Genomic DNA, 18,811 nt, shown 5'->3' with positions numbered 1-18,811 from the left:
AGGAGAATTTTGTGCATGCAAACAGAATTACTAATTCCCATAATATCAGTTATGGTCCACCTTATTGCTTTCTTGAATTCTCTAAGTGTCCTCAACAACTTCTCTTCTTGCATGCTAGTAAAAGCAGTAGAAATAATAATTGGAAGAGTAAAAGATTTTCCAAGAAAAGCATAACTCAAGTGTGCAGGCAGAGGTTTGAGTTCCAAAGTAGGTGGTTCCTCAATGGAAGGCTTAGAAGCTGGCATCAAAGAAGCTGAAATATCTAAAAACTCAAATTGATGATTAGTTCTAAATCTGAAGTGAGCATTTAATAAATTTGAATATTCAATAAATTCATCATCATCCCTATCAGAATTAGCAACTAAACATGCTTCTAGAGGATCATTGGGATTTTCTTCTAAGAAAACATCATGTATAAAATTATTTACCACACTCACAAAAAAGCAGTCTTCAAATGTCACAAGCAATTTTAAAGCTTTGAAAATATTAAATGTTACTTGTTCGTTTTGAACTCTCAAAGTGAGCTCACCCTTTTCAACATCAATCAAAACTCTAGCAGTTGCTAAGAATGGCCTCCCAAGGATGATTGGAATTTGTATATCCTCTTCCATGTCAAGAATTATAAAATCAACTGGAAAAATAAATTTATTACCTTGACAAGAACATCTTTAATAATTCCCCTTGGGTACACATAAGAACGATCAACCAATTGCAAAGTAACAGAATTGGGTTGGCATTCCCCCAAACCAAGTTTCTCTAAAATTGACCAACGCATTAAATTGATACTTGCACCTAGATCACTCAAAGCTTTTACAAAAATAAATTACCGATAGTTCAAGGGATTATGAAACTACCTAGATCTTTGAGTTTTATTGGCAGTTTATTTTGGAGAATTGCACTACACTCTTCTATAAGGGAGACAATTTCAAACTCACCTAGCTTTCTCTTTTTGGAGAGGATGTCTTTCAAGAACTTGACATAACTGGGCATTTGTTCTAAAGTTTTAGCAAAAGGAATATTTATGTGTAATTTCTTGAAGACATTGAAGAACTTCTGAAATTGCTTTTCAAGCTTTTGCTTTTGGAGCCTTTGGAGAAAAGGTGGTAGAGGATGGATGACTTGAGAAGTTCTTTGATTTTTAACCTTTTCATCTTCTTTTTGTTCAATTTCACTCTCTTTCTCACACATTTCTTCCTTATCATCATGTTCAATCTTAGGTTCAACTACTTTTTCATTCACCCCTTCAATCTCTTTTCCACTCCTTAAAGTGATTGCTTGGCATTGTTCCTTACTTTTAGGATTGATTTGTGTGTCACTAGGTAAGGAACCTTAAGGTCTATTGTTGATGAATATTGCAAGTTGTCCCACATGGGTCTCAAGATTTCTCAAGAAGGCTCCTTGACTTCGAATTAAATCATCAGTCTTGGACATATATTGCAAGAGAAGTTCTTCAAATTATGACTTCTTTTTAGGAATTTATGGTCTAACTTGTTATTGAAAACCCAAAGGCATGATGGGTTTTGGATTGAAAGGCCCTGCATTATTGTTCCATGAAAAGTTGGGGTGGTTTCTCCAACTAGGATTATAAGTATTGGAGTATGGGTTATTCTGCTATCTATTGAAGTTCCCCACAAACTAGACTGATTCATAATTATATGGACATTGATCATATGAATGGCAATCTCCACACATCTCACAAACTACTAATGAATTTTGAATTGCATGAACTCCCAGTGTGTCAAACTTCTTGGACAATGCAGCAACTTGTGCAGCTACTTGAGTAGTTAAGTTGCCAAGTGCATCAATTTCATAAGCTCCAACAGCTTTTCTCTAACCCGACCTTTTTGAAAGCCATTGATAATTATTTGAAGCCATCTCTTCCAACAAATTATAAGCATCTGCAGCATTCTTATTCATTAATGCCCCACCAGCAGCAACATCAATTAGGGTTTTTATTGACCCAACCAACCCATTGTAGAATGTCTGAACTCGTAACCAATCAGGAATCTCATGATGTGGACATCCTCTCAGTAGTTCTTTAAACCTTTCTCAAGCTTCATACAAGGACTCACTATCAAATTGTGTGAATGAGGTGATATCATTCTTCATCTTTACAGTCTTGGCAGGCAGAAAAAATTTTGCTAGAAACTTTTGTGCCAAGTCTTCCCATGTAGTGATAAACCCATTGGGTAGTGAATTAAGTTAACTCTTTGCTTTATCCCTCAGAGAAAAAGGAAACAGTCTCAATCTAATAGCATCATCAGTTACTCCATTATATTTAAAGGTATTGCAAATCTCTAGGAAATTTACTAAATGAGAATTAGGATCATCACTTGGTAACCCACCAAACTGGACTGAAAATTGAATCATCTGAATGTAAGCTGGTTTAATTTCAAAATTATTTGCATTAATGGAAGGTCTCTTAGAGCTTTGGTGCAAACCTTGCAAAAGAGGAACAGCATAATCTCGCAATGCTCTATTTGCTTCGGGAACCAAATTAATAGCATCATTGCCATTATTATTGTTATCCTCAGCCATTGTCTAACTTAAAGTTGTAACTTGTAAATTCTCCCTTCGACATCTTCTGAAAGTTCTTTCTATCTCAGGATTAAAAGGAACAAGATTCAAATTGTTTCTTTCTTACATACAATAACCAAAGATATCTGCAAACAAACAAAATCTAATATTAAAACAAGAAAAATAAATTTTGAAGTAAGACCAAATTGCTTGGTATTAGTATTAGTAAAAATTCTAGAAACAATTCCCTGTCAACGGAACCAAAAACTTATCAGCTAAAATTCTACTATGCAAGTATACGTATCGAATAGATAATATATAAGCAAGTAAAGTATCGATCCCACAAAGAATTAATTTAAAATTTTACTAAGTACTAAATTAGAACAATTTAATCTTATCCAAACACTCAAAATTAATTGATTAACTAAAACTAATTAACTAAAATTTTAACCAACAAGAAAAATAAAAATAATAATAAATTAAGAAAATATCAAATCAAACAAGCCTAGGATTTCAATATCCCTCACAATTCATTTAAATCTTACCTCTCTTCCTTAACTTATTTCAGTGGGTTGAATTGCTAACTTAGAGTTCCAAATTATTTATAAGGGTCTCCCGACTCATCTTATAAAAATATTTATTTTAACCAAACCACTATATCCCTATATTAATTGAAATTAAAACAGACTCATTAAGTTTAGGCTCTAATCTAACTACATATGGCCTATAGGCATATCCCTATCCTATACGTAAATCAATTAATATGATCATATGCTATCTTAATTTTAGTCTACTCTAAACTCCCTTTCCCAAGTTTGTTTAGGTCCTTAAATCAATTTCATTGGTAGCCCGGCAATTAAAAGCATTGAGAACAATTTGGAATAAACAATTCAGTTCCCATTGAAAATAAGTGAGAAAGAGATTAAAAATCTAGATTACATGTGAGTTTAATTGCAATCCTAGAAAAAGAAAATTAGCTACTGATGATTGCAAAAAAACAAATAACATTATAATAAATTCAACCATTGAGAGTAACAAGAAAAATAAAAGCCAAGGAAGAAAACAAAACAATATTTGCCACCTTGACCTCTAAGTTTCAGCCTCAACTCCTAGCTTCTTCAATCTCTCAAAAGTTATCTTTCTAATGTTGTTTAACATATCCTATTTATACTAATAAACTTAACCTAAAGTTCCTTAAGTTGACCTAGGGTTAAATTGGGCTTAAAAGTGTAATGAGAGGCCCAAAAATCAATTGTCAATCTTTACAAATTTCCATTCCCGACACAATACGCGTAGTCATTTTCTGCTGTAATTTTCTCTATCTGTAAAGCAGAAGTGGGTAAAGTGATCTAATAAAAGTTGTAGCTCTATCTCTTAGCTTTCCAATGGTCCAATAATCGCATCATTTGGAGTTCTGTAGCTCGAGTTATGGCCAAAATACTGAAACATATGCAAGCAGACTTTCGAGTCTTTCAACATCTCACATTCCAAAATTAAGCTCAATTCTTTTATTCCTACGAAAAATAAAAAAAAACTAATAAATAAAAACTAAATTAAAAAAATAACATAAAATTAAAATAACTCACTAAAAAAATTAACTAATTATAAAACAACTAGAAATAAATAAATTTTAATTGAAAATTGAGGACTTAGCTTATATTTAATAACAAAATTGGATTAAAAGAATTTTATAAAATAGAATTATCAAGGCCAGTTTCCAATATACTTTTGTGTCACCTTTCAGCAATGGCATTGTGTTATCGTGTATATGGAGCGGTCTAGAGGTGTTGAATACCAAAAGAACTAAGTCAGGACTTTAGTGCTTCAAATTTTCCTCCACAATCTAAGTAAATGGAAACAATTAAAGAACAAAAATAGTTTACTACCATTGATTTAAACTTAGGAAATAATAAATTGATATCAATTTTTTGTTTCAAAGGAAAAATCCAAATGTATCCCATAAAATGATCAAAAAGCAAAACATAATATCGCAAACCATTAATAGAGAGAACCCTTGAAGGTCCCCAAATATCAATGAAAAGTATCTCAATAGGTTTATTTCTGATCAAACTAGACTTTGCAAAAGGAAGTTTGTGAATCTTATTACAACAACAAAAGTTGCGTAAACTACTAAAAATAGAGGAGAAACAAGGCAAAGAGAAGTTTTTATCATGAAATGTAAAGTGTGGTTGGAGGGATGACCAAGCCTTTGATGCCATTTGATGGAACTGGTTTTTGTGCCAATAAGTGGTAGAGCTTGTGGAGTGACAAGTGACTTGGTTGTCTCGTATTCATAAGCACCATTGCTATTCTGGCCTCGTGCAAGTGGGATCTTTGTGTATAAATCCTTCACCAAAAAATGATATGAGAAAAATTCAATGGAAATAAAATGAGTGTCACGAAGTTTTGAAATGGAAAGTAAGTTTCACTACCAAAAATCCTAGCAACTGTGACAGAAAAATTTTTTGTCACTATTTTTTGTCACAGATAATGACTTATAATGAAAGAATTATGACGGTTTTGTGACAAAATTAAAGATAATTTATTTCTAAGACTTTGTGACAGATTTAGTGACAGATTCATGACAAAATTAGTGACGAATTCATAACAAAATTGTGACAGCATTTTAAATCTATCACTAAATCCGTTACAATTAATTTGGGCACGAAAATTTTATCTTGGAGCCAAAATTCGTGACAAAATCTCATAACAAAAACTATTACAACTTTAAGATTCCTTGTTTAGTGAAAACCTAGTGATGAAATTGTGACAGAAACTTAATTAAGGCAACCCGAGTAAATAACATGTGATCAATTTAAGTATAGTTACAGATTATTGTGACAAAATAATCTATTACAAGGATTAGTTTAATTTAATACTATTTTTTGCGACGAATAATTTGGATAGAATAAGAGACGCCTTGCTAAATTAAAAATGAAATTGATCGTCACAAGTTTGCCACTAAAAAACTATCACAAAGATTATTTTCAACTTTGTTTATATAATTAAACAAAAATTTATATACTTTCATTTAGATAAAATAAAAATATTATATTTTAGTTTTTTGTGTATAGTATAAAAATATACAAAACAATTAAAAATTGGTTAACATACCCACCAAGTCCTTATACCCATACATTTTGTTCAATTTAGTCTCTGTACTCAAAATCGAAACAATTTCATCTCTTGATTTTGAGAATTGCTTCAATTTAGTTCCTTTCCCTAACGATATTCAATTTTTCCATTAAAAAAGATAAAGCCAATGCTAACATCAGCACTAACATGACACTTCCTAATGATGTGGCATCCACATGATGACATGACATGCCACATAATATCGATGTGATGATGTGGCACGATCATGTGGCACTAGTATGATGATGTGGTAACGTCGACATGGCACTAACATGCTGACATGTCAATGCCACGTGACAGATCAAAAAAATTTTGAAAAAAATATTTGTACCACGTCATAAAGACTAAATTGAACAAAAATATATAATACAAGGACTAAATTGAGCAAAATTGAGATGTTGAGGGACTAAATTGAAAAAAAAATTAAAAATACAAATCTTTAAGTAGATGATAGATATACTTATTAATAGGCTAAATAATTAACTGTAAAAGATTTATGGTGTTAAAACATATATATATATATTCTTACATGAATGTTTTATTGTAGAATATGTATATTAATTTATCATCTTTGCAAAAATTACATTTGAATTTTCTTTCTATAAAAAAATTTCAAAAAAAAATTCATAGTTAAAGCTAAATTTAGATGAATAACTTGCATTACATTGAAATAAAATAACATAAAAGGACTAAGTAAATTTTTTTCTTTTATTCATAATAGTACAAAATTTGAAATTTATTTGACTTAGTTTTTAACTAGAGCTGAATTCAAATTAATAAAATAGGTTGATTTAGTTTTTTCTTTTAAAAAAATGAAGAAAGGAGATATGGAGTTAACAATGATTATAAAAATAATTCCTCATCCTGACTTGCTTAATTTGGGCATGACAAACCCCTTATTACAACCATTGAATCTGAGCTACTATACCCATTCAATTATTTATTTTTTTTTTATGTTTTTATTTTGTTGAATATTTCAAGTTATTTTTTTTAGGTTGATATTTCCTGGATTAAAGACTACATTTATGATTGATAGAGTTAAATATAATTTTAAATATTTATATCATTTTATTTTGTATTTACAAATTTTTTGTACATCCAAATTAATAATTTAAATTTAACTTTAGCAAAATTTGATTGTGGTATTTGAACTTAAATAAAATCGTCTGATAAAAAACTTTGAGTAAATTTAAATAAAAGGTAAATTGGGTAAGAGTTGAATAATTCCAAAAGAATGGGTATTTGTAAATTGTGAAAGTTGTAACTAAATCAACTTATTTTACTAATTTGAGTTCAACTCAAGTTAAAAATTAAGTCAACTAAATTTAAAATTTTAATACTATTATAAATAGAAGAAAAAAGAATTTATTTAGTCTTTAATATTATTTTATTCTAACATAATGCAAGTTATTCATCTAAATTTGACTTTTGGTATGAAATTTTTTTCAAAATTTTTTTATAGAAAGAGAATTCAAACTTAATTTTTTCAAAAAAGATAAAATAGTATACATATTCTTTAATCAAATAATCAAGTAAGAAAATATTTATATATATATTTTTAATGCCATTAATCTTGTACACTTAAATATTTGGCTTATTAATAAGTATATATATCATCCACTTAAAATTTTATATTTTTTTAATTTAGTCCCTCAATGTCTCAATTTTATTCAATTTAGTTCATGTATTATATATTTTTGTTAAATATCATCCCTACGACATGGTACAAAAAAAAATTTTTTTTAAAATTTTTTGATCTGTCACGTGGCACTAACACATCAGCATGTCAATGCTACATCAACATTACCACATCATCATATTAATGCCATGTGGCACTACCACGTCATCACGTCAATGTGAGGTGACATTGCCACATCATCACATTGATGCCATGTCAGCACCACGTCAACACTTGGTATAATCCCTTTTAGTAGCAAAATTAGATGTCGTTAGGAGGAAGGACTAAATTGAAGCAATTTTCAAAATCAAGAGACTAAATTGTTTTGATATTGAGTATAGAGATAAAATTGAACAAAATACATAGGTACAGGGGCTTAATGGGTATTTTGATCAATAAAAATTATATATGGAGTGTAAATTTTGACCAAATGGCTCATTTTCCTACATTGAGAGAAAAGAAAGAAAGAAAGAAAGTTGGACAACCATGTTGCCAAATTTGGACTTACATGGAAGAGTGACAAGACCTTCACATTCTTCAAGGAAATTCCTAGTTCACTTTAACAAAAATATTACTAATACTGAACTTTTCTTTGCATGCATTTAGTCTTCAAGAAAGTGCCTCCCCTACAGAAAATTTTGACCTCATTTTATTTTATTTTTATCCATCAAGAAATAGTTAATTAGAAAAAAGAAAAACAACAAAAAAAAGTTCAAAAGAAAACATCCATGTAGACAGTAAGAATTGCCTAACGTAAAAGGATGGTAGCATTTCCAAACATGCTAGTGGATCAATACCAATTGTTCTCCATGGGAAAAGAATAGTGTGTTTGTTATGATTATGTTTTTTGGGCTTAGTCTTTATCAGATTTCAATTTATTAATGCTTTTGTTAGGAAAAGGGCCTTGGGCATCCAATTAGTCAACCAAAGGTGTATGATCACACTCATAAGCGATCAAATGGTGAATTTGTTGACAAAAAATTGAAAACTATTACTGTGAGTGAATGTTAGCTATTTTATATATAATTATCTTGTCATTTTTCTATTTTTATGAAAATTGCTTCACTTCAACTATAACATAAGTGATGTTAATTGAAAATATAAAATCGATTTTTTTGTACTTTGATTATGTTATGCAAAAGTATATGGTTAATTCAATGTGATGAATTAGTTGTAATTGTTTTATTTAAATTTTTACAAATGAGATATGATTCCACCTTACTTTAAAAGTTAAGTGAAAATAGCACATACCTCGAGTTTGATGTTGAGACATGGCATGAAATAGTCAAAGGTGTTGGCCATGGACAATTATATGAGTTTGGAATCAAGGATCTGAGACACATACTTGGGACTTCTCGTCCTTGACAATCATCCCAATCTGCACCATATTCTGAAGATGCTCTATCTCCTCAACTTAGAACTCAAATATGCAAGAAGTTATGAAACAAGTTTTGGAACAATTGGATGGAGTTCTAGATATGCGTCTTCAACATCTTTTTAGATGTATGGGCTTTCAAGTGCCATGTCCATCATATTTAAGAGTTAATTTAACCGGTGATGCCAATGATGAGGAAAATCCAAAAGATAATGATGATGACAGCATGGGGGCAATTCCTATGGATGATAGTGACTATGTTGAGGATGTAGGAGATGGTGTTAATGGAGAATATGATGTTTGATATGGAGTAGGTTAATCTGAATTCAACTTGACTTCTTATAGTTTTTTATATGTATATTTGGTTATCTAGTTGAACAAAATTGGACTCGTTTAGGTATATATTTTGTTATCTAATTGAACTTAGCTAGCCTCATTTAGGTATATATTTTGTTATCTATAGTTGATCTCAACTAGGCTCATTTAGGTATATATTTTGTTATCTAGTTAATCTCAACTAGACTTATTTGGGTTCTATATATATTTTGTTCATCTAGTTGAACTCAACTACACTTATGGTATTATACTATTGAATATATTATGATTGATTTCATCAAAATTATATATGGTGATGGATTTATTATTGTTAATGTTGGCATGTTATGTGATGTGACATTATGATATTGTGGTAGTTCTATTGTCACTAAAATTAATGATTGAATTGTAGCAAGTACGAAATTAGGTATTGCTTATTATTTACTGTGATGGATGTAATTATTTGTGACAAATATAATTTATTATGATAGATTGTTCCATTAATAATAGAATATATCAAATTAGTGATAGAAATCTTTAAAAATCAGTAATAAATTTTTTTATTAGTGATGAAATCAAGTAATTCACAAACATAAGTTGTAATAGCTTTAGTGAAATAGTGTCTAAATAATAACAAAAATTTGTGATAGAATTAGTTACAATTGTCTTATGTGATAGAAAACAGTGACAATATTCTCACACTGTGACAAATACTAGTGACGAAACCAATGACAACATTATCATATTGTGATAAATACTAGTGATGAAATTAGTAACAAAATACATTTCGTGACATAATACTGTGACAAAATGAGTTACAGTAGTTTACAACTATGATGGATTTAGTGATCATTTTCACAAATCTATGACAGAATGAAGGACGAGTAGTTGCCTGGATTGACAAAAATTACACTAATTTGTGACAGTAAATCCGTCACTAAATAGTGAAGGATTTGAAAAAAATTGTGACAAAAGTATCAGTGAGACAACTTACAGTGTGGAAAAATATCCATCACTAATTTCTATTTGTGATGAATTTTGGACTTTCTGCCACAGTTCCTTTCGTCACAAAAACTAACATTTTTGGTAGTGTTTGTACTTTATTTAAGAACACAAAGGACATAAAGCAAAGGAAGAAGAGTAGAAAATAAGAGATGTATAACCAATGTGTGTAATGGGTAAACTTGTGCCATCACCAATAAAAAGTTCATCAAACCCTCCATATGGTGAGTTGAGTGTCAAATTCTATAAGTTTAAAGTAACATGGTGGGAAACTCTAGAATCAACAATCTAAAAAGAGTTTTGATTATTTGTAATCACATGATCTGCTATTGGTTGAGCAAAATGTTGTCGTGGCTTGATTCGAAAGCAGTTTTTTACTATGTGGCCTGGCTTGTCCTAAAATTGGCATGTAACTCGTATAGTGGACTAGTTGGCAAGACTTGTTTTCTTTAGAAAGGATTATGTGTTATAGTTGTTATTTCGATTGTTATAACTAGAGGATTTACCAAGCAGCTTGTGTTTGTTCAATGTGGTAAGAAAGACTTTGGTGGAAAAGTGAACAGATGGCGGAGTGTAATTTTCAATAGATTCAAATTTCTTGAAGAAATATTCATATTCTTGCAATTTTTTTAATGAGTTCTTCAAATGAGATATGAGTTTCTCTAAGCATTACTGTTGCTGCTATTTCTTTAAACTCAGTGCCAATACCATTGAAGGCATGAATCACAAGGTCTTTTTCATTAACAAGGTGATTGATCAAGGCTAATTCATGAGTTATACTCCTTAAAAATTAAAAATATTCACTTACAAATTTTGTTCCTCTGGGTTGGGTGAGTTTTTCTCTCAAGTTCATCATTCTGGATCTAGATTTGTTGGCAAAAAACTAGTTGATTTTTTGCCAAACATCAAATGAAGTGTTGCAAGCAACAAAGAAAGAACAATAGATTCTATTGAAAAGGAAATGATGGCATTAAGTAGTAGTTGATCTTGTTGAATTCAATGCTCAATATCAAGATTTAAAATCAATTGAGGTGGGTTTGAATCTAGTTTGATTATTAAAGTTGGAAGATAGGGCTTGGAACCATCTATATAGCCATGTAACTTATAACCTTAAAGTAAATAGTTGAATTGGGCACGCCAAAAGGGGAAGTTGAAAGTGGTAAGTTTAATGGGAAGTTAAGTTGTTGCATGTATGGTTATCAATGGTGATGGTTGCTAGTTTGACGTGGTTAAGTTTAGATTTGTGAAGGGATTGGAGCTAATGATAAGTGAAGAAGAGGATGTTTAAAGGGAGGATGATGCAATGGTAGTTTGAAAAAAGAGGGAGGATTATGAAAAGATAAAAACACTTGACTCGTTAAAGTAAACAAAGCTTTGATAGAATATGAGAAATACAAGAAAGAATTGACTTTGTGATCAAGGATGGTTCTGTAGCTTTGCATTCACTATGAATTTATAGTACATGGCAACCTTCTAGATAAGAGGATATAACTAATATGAGATTACATTAAATCACAAGATAGATAGATTACGTCAAAGTACATGATAAGTATACAGGAGTTATCCTAGATTGAATTCTAAATGTGGTGATTGTAAAGATTGGTTCAGCCGTTTATCTTTGGTTGATTGTGATGACTATGAAGATTGATTTAGCTATCTATCCTTGGTTGATTGTGATGACTTCAAGTTATCCTTATTAGTGTGATTTTGTAAAACTCTATTTTGTCCAATACACTTGACTCTTGGCCTGAACTAGCAATAGCTTTTTGTATGGTTCTTTTTTTTTTTGGAATAAGGGCATGTTAGATACTTGCCTTTTTCTACATTGTGTTTTTTTATTTTGTGCAACCTTCTTTTCTCTGTCTTTTTTCAAAGTGATAACTCTATGATATAGAGGTATTTTGGCTTAATTTTGATAGTAATTTAGCTTAGTTCTTGTGGTAATGCATAGAAATTAGTAGGTTCTATTTAATTATTTTAGATTAGTTAATTTAGGTGAGTCAATCAAATCTTATTTAATTTTATACTTATTTTGGTGTTAATGTGATTAAGATAGGTTGTTATTGATTTATTTGTGTTGTTATAGGTTTAATGAAGAAAGAATATTAATGAAAGATGGAGAGCAATTTCAAGATGTAGACTTTCACTACATATGTTTTGGAATTTCAATCATAACTCTCTCTACAAAGCTCTAAATGCGATGATTCTTAAACTATTGGAAAGTTAAGAATAAAATCTACAACTTTCATGTTTACCACTTCACCCAGTTTGACTTTGAAGTTGGTCAAAAATCTTGTCGAAGTTAAAGCACTGTAGTAGTCCTAAAGCAATTACAATTTCTACTAATCAATGGGTTGAGGCTATGACTCACATAGTCTGATATGAAAATTCTAGTTGGAATTGAATTCTTTCTTCACCCAACTTGACCTAACTTCAAAGCTTCATAAAAATAACCTTTCGAAGAACTTTTAGGAAGATACCGAAACATCATATTGACAGTTGAGAATCAAGCCACAAAGTCATTGAAGCTAAGAAGAATTTAAAGGATTCAAGAAGATTTAGAAGATCAAGATTACAATTCTTGAGTTTTATCTTTTTGTTATTCTTTTATTTTCTTAGTTTGATTTAAATGTTTAAACTTAATTCGATAATGATGTGTGACTTGATGGGGAACTAATTTATTTATTTAAGATTATGATTGAACTCAATACATACTTTGATTTATTTATCTCTCTTTTGCTTATATTTGATGGATTTAAGTTGTTTATTTTAATTTGTTCTTAATACTCCTAATTGCCTTATCACAAATTAGATTGAATTGAAAACCTCAGTTAAACTTGACAAAGGAAATTTAGGTAGATCTAGAATAGAATAACGTATGATCGAATACACTTAGTTGATTAGGTGGTTTGATTTGCGTACAGGGTAGACATACACCTATACATAGCCAAGATTAGAGCCTAAACTTAATGAATTTTTCTTCAATTTAATTTGCATAGACATATAGTAAGTTAATTGGGAAAGATATTTTTATGAGAAACTCGACAGAGACTTATAAATAATTTAGGACTTTAAGTTTACAACTTAATCTATTAAACTGAGTTAAGAGAGAAAGAGAGACAATATTCAGATAAAGCATTGAGGGATATCATAATTTTAGGTCTGGTAGTCACTCAAATTTAATAAACTTACTAATAAATTTTAGATTAGTTTTATTTTTAGTTTATTAGTTTACTATTTTTAAATTTTAATTTTAATTGTTTGGATAAGATTAAAGTGTGTCAATTTTAGTACTTAACCATAAGAATTAAAACAATTCTTTATGAGAACAATACTCTACTTTATCACTATATTACTTGTTAATGATACGTGCACTTGCGTGAGAAATCAACAACACAAAGCCATCAACAACGATCATTTCTTTAAGTTTTGCATGTAGTGCACTACTCTCTGCAGCATCATCAGGCCTTATGGCTCTCTTGTGTTATGATGCTTGTGAGGCATTAACTACTTCGATTAACGTGAACTTGGATAGATCCTTAGACTCTCCCAAAGATGATATTTTGGATTCAAATCTCTCTGGAACACTCACTAATGCTTTTTCCATAACCCTTTCCCTACCATTTCATCTTCTAACAATCTTACATGTTCATTATCTTGGTAAGCTCATCAATATAGTCCTTGACAGCTTCATTGTCTTTCATTGTCAACATCTCAAATTCTCTCATCAAGTTGAGAATTTGCATTTGCCTAGTTTTATCAGAATCTTGAAACTCTTCCTTCAACTTATTTCGAACTTCCTTAACTGATTCACAAGCCATAATCCTTGTAAAGATGGAACATATCGCTGCATAGTGAATGCAAGAAAGAGCTTTGTACCTTTTTGCAAAATTTTCACAATGTTGCTTCATTTGAACTATCATGAGATTAGCTCTAAGTGCAAGGGGTTATCCTCCTTGCTCAACAACCTCCCATAGGTCAAATGTCCTCAAGTAAGCTTTCATTTTGACTGACCGTATATGATAATTTTCACCATTGAAGGTTGGTGGAGCTATGTGAGAGAAATTGCTCGAGACCATGTTTGAGGATTACTGGCTTCTGTTTGTGACAGACTTGTTTTTAAGGGTTGTGTGAAGGTTGTTTCTATTGCTATCTGACCCCTTAAGATCATATAAGCTATGATACCATCATGTGTTTTTAACTAAATATTGTAGAACTTAACATGGCCATTAAAGAAGAATGAATGCAATAAAGAGGCTGCAAAACTAAATTGAAATGGACGAGAATGGCTACCTATCTCATCAACCTTCATTAATTCAAACTACAATTGTTCTATAAACAAAACAAGAGCGAATACATCATTTCTCTTCTGCATTACACTAACCAAAGCTAAAGGGTAGACATCTAATCTATGCATGCTTTGACAGTGACATATCACCATTGAAGCTGATGAAACGATCCTAAAACCATCTTAACAAGGAACCTACACGTGCATGAGGGCTGCTATGATCTTCCATGCAAGTCTCGGCTTCAATAACAGTGAAACAGCTATGGTCAAGTGTATGCAATATTGTTTCGATTAATAGCAAGATATTGCGCCCTATTAATGTTTCTGTACCTGTTTGTATTATGGACGGAGAGAGCCAAATGAAATTTCTCTGCACCTGATGGAGGAGATTCGTTACTATTATCATCACAAAAATCCATTGAAATTTTCTGTTTCAATCAATTGTGAAGGATAAATAAAGACAATTTCAATTTTTGAATCCTCATGGTTTAATGCAAATTTTTCAGTTGCGATGAAAGCTTTAAACTGTTTGCACGAATATGATCTACAATAAGCAAATACATATCAACAAAGCTTTAAGACCATAGAAACATCCATAGCCGGTTACATTATCCCACGCCTATGATTATGATTTATGAAGCAGGGCTTCTCTCAACTTATGCAAGCACCATGCTGCAGTCTCTACAAAGAAAGCAACCACTACTAAGAATGACTCAGGCATCAGGGGAAAAAAAAAGAATGAAAGGACAACTCTCAAAAAAATATACATGACGAAGCTGACTACCTCAACGCACTTCCACACAATTATTTTCATGATTTATGAACTCATTGTTGATGTGCCGCTCTTAGCCTGAGAAGAAGCAGTTGAAATGTTGCTCTGTGTCTGTGAACTCTGGCTTGAGGATGACTCTGTGAAGAAGATTATATGCTCTTGGTTACCGTCGAACACTTGTAGAGATCTTGGAACTGGAGGCAGGTTCACATCCAAAACCCCCTCTAGGATCTGAACAACCTGACCCATTGATGGCCTGTGAGTTTCATCATCTTGGATACACCAACAAGCCACTTTACATATTCTTGAGAGCTCTTCCACAGGGGCTTCTCCTTTCAGTCGGGCGTCTAATAGGCTAAGGACATCACCATCTTGAGTTATTAGGGTAGCAGCCCAAGTTGGAAAGAATCTAACTTTTCCATCTTCAGATTGTTCAGAGTTTCTCCTTCCGGACACAAACTCGAAAAGCATCATCCCGTAGCTGTAGACATCAGCTTTAGCTGTAATGGCGACTCCTGAAATCCACTCTGGAGCAAGATAGCCCCTTGTCCCTCTCATAGTTGTCAGGACCCTGCTGAAATCCCGCCCAATAAGCTTTGCCAGGCCAAAATCTGCCACTTTTGGACAGAAGTCAGCATCTAAGAGAATGTTTTCTGGCTTGATGTCGCAGTGAATGATACAATCTCTGCACTTCTCATGAAGATAAGCCAAGCCTCTAGCTGTACCAAGTGCAACCTGGTACCTTGTTTTCCAGTCTAGAACTTTAGAACTCTGGTCATGGAAGAGATGGGCATCCAGGGAACTATTTGGCATGTAATCATATACCAACAACTTTCTTGTACCTTCAGAGCAGAACCCACGAAGCCGCACTAGATTAACATGTTGAATTGTCCCAATTGTGCTGACCTCTGTGCGAAATTGCTTCTCTCCCTGACTGATGCTCTCAAGCTGCTTCACAGCTATGAAACTCGAGTCCGACAATGTTCCTTTAAAAACAGAACCAAAGCCTCCTCCCCCCAGTTTTTCAGAAAAATTCTTCGTTGCACTCTGTAAGTCTCTGTATCCAAAAGCCACAAGTGAACCTTCAACTGCTTTCGGAATTTTCATCGTTCGTCTCTTCCATTTCAAGATTGCAAACATTACAAGGCCAAGGACCAAACCGGCTGAACCGGCAACTGCTCCAATAATTATTCCCTTATTGTTTCTGGAACTCGAAAACTCAGATGCCGCTAGCCTGATGTATATTGTTTTTCCACTGCTAGCATCTTCCTCAAGTTGTTGCAGATCCAAGAGTTCTCCGATCCAAATTTTACACCCATCACTATCATAAGCATAAGCAGTGCAAGAACAATTCTGGAGGCATGTTGATTCACATTCCGAAATGCTCCCACCGGTCATAGACTGGGCATCTTGAGGCAGCACCATGTTTGGGCTTTCTAGAAATTTATCACTCTTTCTATTAGCAAGACTGGGATCTTCACATTGCAGCTTGGTTTTCCTTTCACAACCACCAGAATAATCGCTTAGATTCCAATCGTCTTGCGACTTTGGCTGGAAACCTCTCAAACAATTACAGAAAGGCAGAGCTTTCTCATTGCAGCTGCCAAAAGCCCCACAAAAAGCATAAACCTCGCATTGTTGTCTCGGTTGTGACCAAAACAAATTCCACTGCTTGCTACTTTCCAACCATGACAGTTGCTTAATCTGCCCCGAAACATCCATAATAAATCGAGATATGATTGCAGGATTATAAAGAGAATAAGTAAAATAACTCTCGTTCTCGTTCGTAACAAAACTGAAGTTATAGATGTAATTCAATCTCATTTCCGGGACTAAGCTAAAAATCCTCGTCTGTTCATCCCAAGGTCCACTGGTCCAGTACTTTTCGGACCTATTCCATAGTATCAAATATTGATTGATTCCACTGGAGTCTAGCTCAAGAGAGTAGAGACCCGGTGCAGGATCTTCTGAATTTCTCCATGACGTGAGCAGTTGGCTTTGATTGGTTCGTTTATTGACGCTAAGCTTACCACCAGGAAGCCATGTGTGTGTTGGATGTTCAAGACTTTGCCACAACGGAGTTGATGAATTAGGCCCATCTCTCAAAACAAGATTCCCACCATCTTCAAGAACTGCTACCACAGAACTTGAACTGGTTGAGCTAATATTTGTAGACCAAATGGGTACTTTGGACTCGTTGAACAAAACTAAGTTACCATTAGATATTTTTAACTCTGAAGAGTATCTATCACGGATTGGTGTCTCTCTGTTTGCAACCCAAACCGGCGTATGATCAGACACCTTACCGTACCACATGCCTATATAGTTGTTGGAAGAGTTGGAAGAGTTACCTGGTTTGAAGAAGCCCAATACGAAGTCTCCACTCGATGAAACAATTGTTTGATCACCGGACAGAGATTGATTTGCTGAGATGGTGCCAGCACCAAAGGAGAGTTGGCAGTTGGGAGAAAAGTAAATTAAGAGTACGGAAAGTATCAGCCATGGATTTTTTATGATGTCCATGGCTGTAAGCGAATTACTGACAGGAGAAAGAAGACAGATTTTTGGATGGACAAAAAGCCGTTTAGAATACGAGACAAGGGGAGAAAGGGTCTCAGATTGCTAAAGCAAATCATGTACGAAGAAGCAACGGCTGCTGCAGGGCAGTTTTAATGTATCTCAATCAAGCTTTTTGAGAGGACAAGTATGGCCTTTGTTTGTTCTGGAGAGAACAAGGGCATTTTAGTCACCTGGTATTCAAGAGCAGTGCCTCTCTCAAGGAACAGCTTGCAATCATCCACAGTCTCGTGCGGCGAAAAGTCAAAGACATATTTCGAAACCTTTTTCCATCCAAGAGTTTTTGTGCAGGAAAGTGTGAAATGTAAAATATAAAAATATATATATGTGACGACCAGTACAGCACCTGAACTGAGTCAACATTGAACATTGATTGGACCGCGAATGCTCATCATGAACGTGCACATCTACCTTACCATGAAATATCATATTTCAAAAAAAAAAAAAAAAGACTTACGGCAAAGACACTACCTGTAAAGTAAACTTATTTATTATCAATTACTACATTTAATATAAAAATATTAGTTTAATTAAATTTAAAAATCTCTGATAAGGAAATAGAAAGCAGAAAGAGTAGGCATAATGCGCAGTCCAATTATTGAGCGGATGGCAGTGACAATAGGAGCATTTATTGGCTATTAAATTCGGCATCATCCTAAGAAATGACCTAAATCGTGGGTCCAAAATCCAATCCTTATGTTAAAAGGCTTACAGTTACAAGCGGCACGAGTCACATTCAATGAAACGTGAATCTGTTTCGGCTTTTAAAGCTAGTGGGGGACCGCTAAAGCAGCGAACAATCTGACCCGTTAAAATTGTTGATCACTAATTCACAATAAATATGCAAACCAAGAAGAACCTGCTCAATAATTACAACTTGTCCAAGGATTCCAATATAACCCATTTTACCCGGAAGGTTGGAATCAAACATGTCAAGATTGTGGTTTTTTAGTCCTAGTAGAATAAGAATTGGAGTTCAGTTGAATACTGACTGGCTATTGGGTCTGTTTCCGACATGAACCTGTAAATACTGTTCAAATGATCATAAATTCAATTCAGGATCTAGAATCCAGGATGGTCATCATCTTGCTAGACCTTTCCTTGAAGCTGCATCGACGGCAGTCACCACAAGGTAAGAAAGAATACTGGGAA

At 32.9% G+C, this 18,811-nt stretch overlaps 1 protein-coding gene and 2 non-coding genes across 3 annotated transcripts; 2 read left to right on the top strand and 1 right to left on the bottom strand.

Annotated features, from left to right (window-relative positions):
- The first annotated feature begins 2,005 nt into the window (after window positions 1–2,005).
- LOC148764005 (small nucleolar RNA R71) lies at window positions 2,006–2,112 on the top strand. The gene has a single exon (XR_016024881.1). It is a non-coding gene; the product is annotated as a small nucleolar RNA R71 (small nucleolar RNA).
- A 4,370-nt stretch (window positions 2,113–6,482) lies between these two features.
- On the top strand, window positions 6,483–6,575 carry LOC148764004 (small nucleolar RNA snoR8a). Its single transcript, XR_016024953.1, has one exon. It is a non-coding gene; the product is annotated as a small nucleolar RNA snoR8a (small nucleolar RNA).
- An 8,275-nt stretch (window positions 6,576–14,850) lies between these two features.
- Window positions 14,851–17,811, bottom strand: LOC18608579 (S-locus lectin protein kinase family protein). Its single transcript, XM_018116212.2, has 2 exons — window positions 15,095–17,811; window positions 14,851–14,991 (listed from the first exon to the last, which is right to left on the bottom strand). Exon 1 carries the CDS (start codon window positions 17,603–17,605, stop codon window positions 15,128–15,130), a length of 2,478 nt encoding a protein of 825 aa, XP_017971701.1. The 5' UTR covers window positions 17,606–17,811; the 3' UTR covers window positions 14,851–14,991; window positions 15,095–15,127.
- Window positions 17,812–18,811: the final 1,000 nt, after the last annotated feature.

Source organism: Theobroma cacao, chromosome 2, assembly GCF_053813885.1.
Source record: "Theobroma cacao isolate CCN51 chromosome 2, ASM5381388v1, whole genome shotgun sequence".
NCBI lineage: Eukaryota > Viridiplantae > Streptophyta > Magnoliopsida > Malvales > Malvaceae > Theobroma > Theobroma cacao.
This window is presented reverse-complemented; position numbering and strand designations above follow the sequence as displayed.